Consider the following 10,009-nt stretch of genomic DNA (forward strand, 5'->3'; position numbering starts at 1 on the left):
TTGTTGTTTTATTTTCAACACTGAATACCTAAACGAAAAACATCTTTAAATTTTTTTCTGCGTTTAAAAGGCTAAATTTGAAAATTTTCAGCAGCACAAAATTTTTAGATTTTTGAAAATTCATAATTGTTTATTTCGGTCAGTTTTAAGCATGATTTTTTCAACAAAAAAAAATATCAATGTATTTTTTCAGTAAGAGCGTTGGAAATTGGATCTGCAACTAAATATTATCTTCCTCGAACAAAATTTCGCTAATTTCGATCATTGCGCAATCTCAAGCGCGATCATCGATTTTTCATCCAGAATTTTTGAATTTCTTCAGAAGGAATGGAAATTAATTTGGGCAGCTAAAAGTCGATGTTTTCTCGAACTAATATGCAAAGAGCTGTCCACGTTAGAATCGATTTACAGGAGACACACTATTGGCCAGAATAAAGGGAGGGGGTGGGAAATGGAGAAATGTTTCTCTAAACGAATAGTCCGGCATATGACAATAGGAGTAATTGCACGACCCCTGCCGATCCTCCGGGACAACTTTTTTCTTAAAGGGGACATCCTAAGGAACATTTCTGGCCCTTGTGCTCGAAAAAAAAGTGGCCCTACTAACAAAATGGCGGCCATTTTGGCTGACAGGTCAGCCGAAATCGCAGATTTTGCGTTTTAACATGGGACTTGCACGAACTTTTTCAAACTTTACAAAGGTAGATCGAAAGATCATACAAAAATTTATCACCTGTCAAAATTTCAAGTGCTAAAGTGCATTTTTCGGTTTTTGGTGAATTTTTGGAAATCGAATTTAGCCCAAAAATGGGAGAAAAAATTTAAATTTTACCAAATTGACCAAGAAAGCTGAAATTTGGGATATACCCTATTTTCGACATGTCAAATCGATTAGAGACGGTTTCAACCCGTTTTGAGCAGTTCTGGAGCCTCCAGCAGATTTTTGAAACTCGAAATTCCCACAAAATTCCATCAAATTGGAGTTGTAAAGCTAAAGTTTATTCTAAAAAGTAATTTCAATACGCTACGAAGTACTGCAGGTAAATTTCAAGTCGTTTTGGATCCTCCAGCGACTGCAGATTTTCGAAACTTTAAACTTTCACAACATTTCATCAAATGGAGATGGAAAGCTGAAATTTACTCTACACTCCAATTTTAACACCCTCTGAAAACGACTTCTGGTGGATTTAAAGTCATTTTAGGGCTTCCAGCGACTTTTTTGAAAATTACTGGAGCCTCCATTAGATTTTTGAAACTTGAAATTTCCCCAAAATTTCATCAAACTAAGATGGAAAGTCGAAATTCATTCTGCAAACTAATTTCAAAACGCTACGAAAGTGACTGCTGGTGAATTTCAAGTCGTTTTGGAGCCTCCAGCAACTTTTTGAAAGGTTGTATGATGTTTTTATGAAAAATAGAAATTTTCTAAAAGTAGCTGGAAGCTTCAAAACCATTTGAAACCACCATGTAGTCTGCAAAGTAAATTTCATCTTGCCAACTCCATTTGATAAATTAATGTTGGGGAAATGTCAAGTTTCAAAAATCTACTGGAGGTTCCAGTAATTTTCAAAAAAGTCGCCGGAGGCCCTAAAATGACTTGAAACCACCTGAAGTCGTCTTCAGAGGGTGTTAAAATTGGAGTGTAGAGTAAATTGAGGAGCTTGGAATCAAAACTCACTTTTGCCATCGGACAAAGTTTTGAGAAAGTCGACAATAACTAATTTTGCTTAGTGCGTTGATGAAAAAAACACCGCAAAAAGTGACGAGCTCTTGAGTAAGACTACTAAATAGGATTCCATGAGAAATTTTTTTTTCAAGTTGCCATATCGTTGCGGTATGGCTATCAAGTTTGGCAAAAGTGAGTTTTGATTCCAAGGTGGGGTAATTTTACTTTCTTTTGATGTCGATTGGAAATTTAATTCTCTACAAATTTCCTCGGCCGCATTTTTCTGTAGAGTGTTTTGTTCCACCTCCGCAGAGATTTAAAAGTTTTGAGCGCTCAATACATTCAATTTTTTACCTCCTCAGTTGCACAACTTCCAAATTCAAAATGACCATTTTCGCAATTTTCACTAACAGAAAATGCTTCTGAAGTTGCAATTGAATTATTTTGGCTTTGTAGACTGCCATGCGACCTTGAAAATATAGGGTTTTTTATAGCTTGGAGTCAAAACTCACTTTTGCCACTGTCAATAGTGAGTTTTGATTCCAAGGGCACTTTTTAACATGAAATTGTGAAGACCTGGGGCCAAATTCGGAAAAATGGATTCTGTAGGGTGATAGAGAAATTGAAGAAGTATCCGAATCCGTAAAAAAACGTATATCGATTTTTGGTGTCAAAAGTGAGTTTTGATTCCAAGCTCCTCAATTTCAGCTTTACATCTCCATTTGATGAAATTTTGTGAAATTTTAAAGTTACAAAAATCTGCAGGAGGCTCCAGTAATTTTCAAAAAAGTCGCTGGAGGCCCTAAAATTACTTGAACCCACCTGAAGTCGTCTTCAGAGGATGTTATATTCGGAGTGTAGAGTAAATTTCAGCTTTCCATCTCCATTTGATGAAATTCTGTGAAAATTTAAAGTTTCAAAAATCTGCTGAAGGTTTCAGGAATTTTCAAAAAGTCGCTGGAGGCTCGAAAACGACTTGAAATTCACCTACAGTACTTTGTAGCGTATTGAAATTAGTTTTTAGAATAAATTTTAGCTTTACAACATTTGATAAATTATTGTTTTGGGGTTTGAAGTTTCAAAAATCTATTGGAGGCCCCAGTAATTTTCAAAAAAGTCACTGGAGGCCCTAATGACTTGAACCCACCTGAAGTCGTCTTCAGAGGGTGTTAAAATTGGAGTGTAGAGTAAATTTCAGCTTTCCATCTCCACTTGATAAAATTTTGTGAAAATTTAAACTTTCAAAAATCTGCTGGAGGCTCCAGTAATTTTCAAAAAAGTCATTGTAGGCTCTAAAATGACTTGAACCCACCTGAAGTCGTCTTCAGAGGGTGTTAGAATTGGAGTGTAGAGTAAATTTCAGCTTTCCATCTCCATTTTTGGTGAAATTTTGTGAAAATTTAAAGTTTCGAAAATCTGCTGGAGGCTTCAGGAATTTTCAGAAAGTCGCTGGAGGATCCAAAACGACTTTAAATATACCTGCAGTACTTCGTAGCGTATTGAAATTATTTTTTTGAATAAATTTTAGCTTTACAACTCCAATTTGATGGAATTTTGTGGGAATTTCGAGTTTCAAAAATCTGCTGGAGGCTCCAGAACTGCTCAAAACGGCTTGAAACCGTTTCTAATCGATTTCACATGTCGAAAATAAGGTATATCCCGAATGTCAGCTTTCTTGGTCAATTTGGGAAAATTTTAATTTTTTCTCCCATTTTTGGCCTAAATTTGATTTTCAAAAATTCACCAAAAACCGAAAAATGCACTTTAGCACTTGGAATTTTGACAGGTGATAAATTTTTGCATGATCTTTCGATCTACCTTTGTAAAGTTTGAAAAAGTTCGTGCAAGTCCTATGTTAAAACGCAAAATCTGCGATTTCGGCTGACTTGTCAATCAAAATGGCCGCCATTTTGTAAGTAAGGCCAACTTTTTTTTTTGGCAAGTTTGCTTTAAAATGTTCCTTAGGATATCCCCTTTAAGAAAAAAGTTGTCCCGGAGGATCGGCGGGGGGGCGGGGTGCAATTACTCCTATTGTCATATGCCGGACTAGAATGGCTGTGTGGACCAAAATCAGCCCTCCGAATCCGATTTTCACCATGCTGAGGCTTTCTGGAACTTCCATCGCGAATTTTGACTTCTCCAAAATTTTTAAATTTCTCAAAAGTGGTGGAAAATTCATTTTGGCTGCTGAAAACGTCAATTGTGGTTATTCTCGACCTGCTAAAAGGGCTTATTCAAAATAATTTAAACCTATTTCCAGGCGAACATCTCAAGTCCTTTCTTTGACCAGAATATGAAAATCACGAATGACCTCATCTTGTTTAAAACCACCCCTCCACCCCCAATCCGATTTTAACCATTTCGAGCCATTCTGAATCCTCAAGTGTGGTTTTTGATCTCTCCAGAATTTTTGAATTTCTGTAGAGTGATGTAAAATGTATTTGGGGTTGCTAAAAATTACAGTTGTGGATTATTCTCGACCTTTTCAAAGGGCTTAAGTATCCGGATTCAAACCGATTCCAATCGGATATCATAACCTACCTCAAGTGCTTTTTTTTCATCAGAATATTCATACACTCGAGTTTAAAAAATTAAAAGCATTAAAAATTGCCTGTCTGCAGAAAAATGTTTGAAATTTGCTCGAATGATTCTTTTCTATCTTATTGTGTGAAACTAGCACCCTAAACCCAATTTTGGCTGTTTCGAGTCATTCTAGAGTCTTTTTAGAGCGATTTTCGATTTTTTCAAAATTTTTTAATTTCTCCATAAGGGGTGTGAAATTTATTCGGGTCCACTAAAAATAATTACTCTAGCGACTTATTCTCGACTAGTTCGAAGGACTTATCCAGATTCAAACCGATTCCAGGAGGTACCTCCAGTGTTTTTTTTTTATCGTAAGGAAACAAATTCAAAGCATCAAAAATTTTCTGTTTGCAGAAAAATGTTTGAAATATGCACAAATGATTGTATCTTGTCTGAAACTAGTACCTTAAACCTAATTCTGGTCATTTCGAGTCACTCTGGAGCCTCCATAGTGCAATTTTTGATTTTTCTAGACTTTTTGAATTTTTCCTAAAGGGGTGTAAAATTTATTTGGGGCCACTAAAAAGTACAGTTTTGGTTTATTCGCGAACAAAGGGCTTATCCAGATTCAAACCGACTCCAGGCGAATACCCCAAATGTTTTTTTTATCATAAGGAAAAAATTCAAAGGATCAAAAATTTTCTGTTTGCAAAAAAAATGTTTTAAATTTGCACGAATGATTCTATTTTGTGTGAAACTAGGAAACCAAACCAAATTTTGACCATGTCGAGTCGTTCTGGAGCCTCCAGCGCTATTTTTGATATCTTTGAATTACTCCAGACGGCATGGAAATCAATTTAGAAGCTGAAAATCGAGTCGTGGCTTGTTCTGTACCCGTTTAAAGAGTTATTCACAATCCACATTCTGTCTCCATTTTCATGGCAGACACCTCAAGTGCGTTTTTTTTTGACAAAAATGTTTTCAATAATGACTGGAGAATGTTGGTCAAAAAATACCTCGAGATGTCCACCTGAAAATCGACTCAAATGAGAATACACCTTTCAAGCAAGTTGAAAATAACCCACAACTTGATTTTTGGCAGTCCAAATCAATTTCCACGCCTCCTGAAGAGATTCAAAAGTTCTGGAGAAATCGAAAATCGCGCTGGAGGCTCCAAAATGAGCGAAAAAGGTAAAATTCAGTTCTGTTAAGGAATTGATATCAGCTTCAGATCCAATTTTTATAATTTTTGCTGAAAAAATCGATTTTTTTTTTAAAGCAGAAATTTCCAAAAATATGTAGTTAATTTTAAAATTTCAAAAATGTTATAAAAATCGAAAAATAAATTTAAGCAGCAGAAATTTTGATTATGGAGGTTTTATATCGAGCTCTCTAAAAAAAAATCGGGTCTGTTTTGAAATTTCAAAAATTTTTCAAAAATCAAAAAATAGTTAAATTTGGGCAGCAGAAGTTTTGGTTATGGAGTTTCCAGATCTGGCTCTCTCCAAAAATATCGATCCTGTTCAAATGTGAAGTGGACACCTCGAGAGGTTCAGTTGTTGGTTATTCCTCAGAAACACTTTAAATTAGCCTTTCTGTAATATAACATCAACTGGAATCTCAAAACCATGTAAGTACACACTTCTGCTTCTATCCTATAGACAGACCAGCTACCTATCTTAGATTATTTTCTCAATGATTTTCACCCATAATTAATTTTTTCCTATTCAAAAAAATCTAACCACTGTAATTACTTATAAAAAAATTATTAAAAAATTGTTAATTTCGGTGAAATTACGATAATATACGATTTGTTTCGAGTTATAGTCTTCGTGTCAATATGAATCATAGCCTAGTAGGGAGTCGCGGAGTTCCTAAATTACACGATATTGTTTTTTCCAATGGAAATCACAAACTATTAAGTACTGCAGTAGATATAAAATTCAAAAACACCATCAAAACAAATCTCGAAGGCACTACCTTCGAATATTTATCATTTCGATTTTACATTTTAGTCACTCCCTGGGATATCGTCGTAAATCTTGGAAAAACAAAAAAATTACGAAAAATATGATTTGATGTACCGGAAATTAGTATTGGCAGCAAAAAATTAATAGTTACTTATAGCACCAATGTAGCCATGAACCAGTACGTGGCCGAGACTGATCGCGAAGTAACGCTCTTCTGCAAACACAGTTTCGTGTTTAGTACTCGTAGATACGTGTTGAATGTGGAAATTACCCACAGTTGTAAAAAAACTCGAATAATTTTCAATGGATTTGCATTCACGAGAGTAATGAAATCTTCAACTGTGCATCGTTGCGAAGAAACTGGACGAGTTGCGTTCACAATCATATTTCAAGTAATGATTACCTATGCCTATTACCTACATATTATCTTTAAAACCCCAAGATGTCAACCAAAGCACCATACTGTATTGTCACGTTACTCAAAATCGCCTATTATTTCGAAGACAACGTATACAAATACTTCAATTTGCCGATATGTTTTGTAGGCGTGATTTCCAATTTACTTAACGTATTGGTATTCACGAGAAAAACCATGATTTCGCCTCCGAACCTGATATTTGCTCATGTAGCCTTGGCGGATTTTCTAGTCTTACTAGTTCGTATTCCGAGCATATGGCCAGTCTATACTCGCAGTGCTGACCACGATTTTAACACAACAACAGTAACTGAAACTTACGCGGGGGCGATATTCAGAAACTACAATGGTATTTTCATTTCCACCTTTAGTTTTATATCGATATTCCTCACAGTACAGTTGACAGCATGGAGATATGTAGCTGTAGTGTATCCGTTGAAGGAACGTCATTGGTGTAATAAGAAAATTACTCGGAATGTGGTGATCGCTGGATACATAACATGCTGTGTTTTATACGCTATACCGAGACATTTGTCGTTCGATATTTTCACAGTAGACAAAAATCAAACAATTACTTACCAAGTCTCAATCAGAAAACATCGCACAATGTACTCGATGATAATGCTGACACACGCACTGGTGTTCAGATTATTTCCAGCAATTGTAGTAGCAGGACTTACTTCTAGGTGAGTAATCCAAGCCATTAAGATGTTCATTTTTAGTTGAAAGTCAAGTTAGAAAAATTCTTGGCTGTGGAGATGCCTACGGGAGGGAGATATGGGTTCTCAAAGAGAGAGTTTTTTTTCGAAAAAATTGTTTTTTTTTTCTCTAGCCATTACCAAACCTGTACAAGTCATTGACATCAGAATCCAAGACCACATTTTTAAAAATTTGCAAATTTCTTAGAGCTATTTTAGGTTAAATTCTTGTTTTGAAAATTTTCTCTCCTCAAATATTTCCAACCAATTAAGCCAAAACATTCAAAGATCATTGCTGAAACTGAGAAAATATTCTAAGTCAAAGTTACGAATTTCAAAAACCCACATTTTTTTCCCAGAGGCATCTCCAGAGCTAGAATTTCTTTTGAATGGCTTTCAACTCAATATAAAAGTCTGCAGTGAACTTTTTCAAATATCCATCCAAATAAAGCATTATGTACAAGCTCAGCTGACTGTTTTTTTTTTGTTTTTGTTTTTTTTTCTAGAATAATTGTCACCTTATTAGCAAGAACAGCCCGTCACGAACAACTAACTCAATCCGGAAGCGTCCAAAGTGACACGAGAAACGTCAAAGTGAGACAACAAATGAACAGGCCAACCGCCATGTTGTTGGCTGTGGTGGCATTATTTTTCATTGCAGAATTTCCAAAAGGAATTTTAAGTTTACTGTCGGTAATTTATGAATTTGGTAAGCCGAGGACACGATGTTACAAGTCACTAGTGAAAATATTCATTACGATAACCAACATTAATACATCAGTCACATTCATCGTGTATTACGCTCTCAGTGAACAATTCAGAATCGCGTTTAAATCTTTGTTCAACTGTAATATTGTTTCTCATCAAGAAAGTAATCCAGATGCTGCGGGTAGTACCGAAAAAATTACCGCAGGTACGAAAATTGATCAAGTTTAGCAAAAGTTATTTCCACACGTAGAATATAATAATGAAGTAAAAGTTAAGCAATTATGTATCGATTTTCTCTTAAGTAATGGATCTATTTTTAAAGCGAAATATTATGGGTAATAAATATTGTTCTTCATAAATTAAGTTAAGCCTTAACGCAAGTTAGGAAGTATAAGTTTGAAAATTTGTAATGGTCAGGGATATGGCCACACTGCTGGTAATTCGCCCTTCCTATTGGGTAATGGGACAATGTTGTATGCAACATTGTCAGATATTCGGTTCAAATACTTTATTATTACGTTTTTCTCCGCGGTACGGATGTGTCGTGGTCTCTTCGGTTAATAAGTTTTCTCTTCGGATAATTTGCTTAATTTCGTTAATAAAACGGTTGAAAGTACATGTATTTCGTCGTTACTACTTGGTATGGAATCGATTGCTTTTACCTACAGGTACTCTATTGATTTATTCCCTTTTGGACCCTTGTGGGAAATTGTGACTTTTGAGTCGAGCTATTCAATAGATAGGTGTCTCGTATGACCATTTATAACACCAGGTAACAAGTAGTTGTCGCTCTTTTACAAATTCCAACTCATGGCAATGTATTCGAAAAGTTGATTTTTAATTTGAATTTTTTCAATGAATTTATAGTTTCATCAATTTACTGGTGTTTCAAAAGTTGAAATAAAGAGAAAACAATTGTGTCTTTATATTCTTTCTGTGTGTTATATGTATACTTGGGTACCTTTTCTGATTCATTTTAGTAATATTGCAAAAAAAGGAGAGTAGAGACAGAGCTCGTGATCCATTTTTTTCCAAAAAAGTTTCCAAATAGGTATCGAAAAGCAATCAAAAAAGTAACAAAGCGAGAGAAAAACATTTCGACGCAGAGAAAACGTCACAAATGAACAGAACTATTCAATTGAATTGAATCAAAAAAAAAAAAAAAGAAACACAAATATGAAACAAAACGTTCCAATAAAAATCTACTGATTAAACTAACTTGATCGTAACATCGGTAATTTTCACAAAAAGCAGAACTTATATTTCGCAAGTTTTTGGCAAAAAACGAGAATTTTTAGCAACTCATGGCAAAAAAAAAACGAGACTTAAAACCAACTTGAGGGAGCCCCCTTTTTTTGGAAAAAAAACCATCCACAGTTTTTAGAAATTCATTAACAAAAACGAGACTTATAGGCAATTTTTGTATACCTGAACGTGAGACTATAGGTAACGAACTTCAGCGAAAAGCAGGATTTTTTCAGCAATAATTCTTGACAATGTAGGTAGCGAAACTTTTTAGCGTTTACTGGTACCTATTATCAAAAAAGAGAGATCGATTTTAGTAATTTTTTATTTAAAAAAAAACGAAAACTTTTTCAGCAGTTGTACTTGATGAAAAGCGATTTTTTTTTTAATTTTAGAAAAAAGCAACACATTGTCGATTTTAGCCATATTATTGGTCAAAACGTAACAGAGAACATCAAATTTCAGCTTTTTGCTTCAATTGGATAAAATTTCGTCTTGTTTCGCAGTCTTTTGATCTTTGTCCTCCAAAAATTATACAAGAAATGCACGGACTCAAAGACCGAATTCCGGCTGATGAGTGATGGGATAATTTTACATGTTCATGATTTAGTTTGGGTTCAAAATTTTCACCGCTTCAGATACCTTTTTTGTTGAGTGCCCTGTCTACAGTGCTTGTCGAAAAATATAAAATTTTGTTCAAAAAAACCCACTAATTTGTTGGCTTTATTTCTCAAATCACCTATTAGGCTATTAATCGAAGTCAATACATCACACAGGAGTACAA

At 34.8% G+C, this 10,009-nt stretch overlaps 1 protein-coding gene across 1 annotated transcript; it reads left to right on the top strand.

Annotated features, from left to right (window-relative positions):
• Positions 1–6,351: 6,351 nt before the first annotated feature.
• On the top strand, positions 6,352–9,537 carry LOC135837747 (G-protein coupled receptor dmsr-1-like). Its single transcript, XM_065353129.1, has 2 exons — positions 6,352–7,260; positions 7,779–9,537. Exons 1-2 carry the CDS (start codon positions 6,602–6,604, stop codon positions 8,206–8,208), a joined length of 1,089 nt encoding a protein of 362 aa, XP_065209201.1. The 5' UTR covers positions 6,352–6,601; the 3' UTR covers positions 8,209–9,537.
• Positions 9,538–10,009: the final 472 nt, after the last annotated feature.

Source organism: Planococcus citri, chromosome 2, assembly GCF_950023065.1.
Source record: "Planococcus citri chromosome 2, ihPlaCitr1.1, whole genome shotgun sequence".
Classification (NCBI taxonomy): Eukaryota; Metazoa; Arthropoda; class Insecta; order Hemiptera; family Pseudococcidae; genus Planococcus; species Planococcus citri.

What these genes read in the sequence shown, in the direction of transcription:
- LOC135837747 (XM_065353129.1), top strand. Translation starts at nt 6,602, where the DNA reads ATGTCAACCAAAGCACCATACTGTATTGTCACGTTACTCAAAATCGCC. An exon ending in GTAGCAGGACTTACTTCTAG is followed by an intron (nt 7,261 to 7,778) that starts GTGAGTAATCCA and finishes TTTTTTTTCTAG; the next exon opens with AATAATTGTCACCTTATTAG.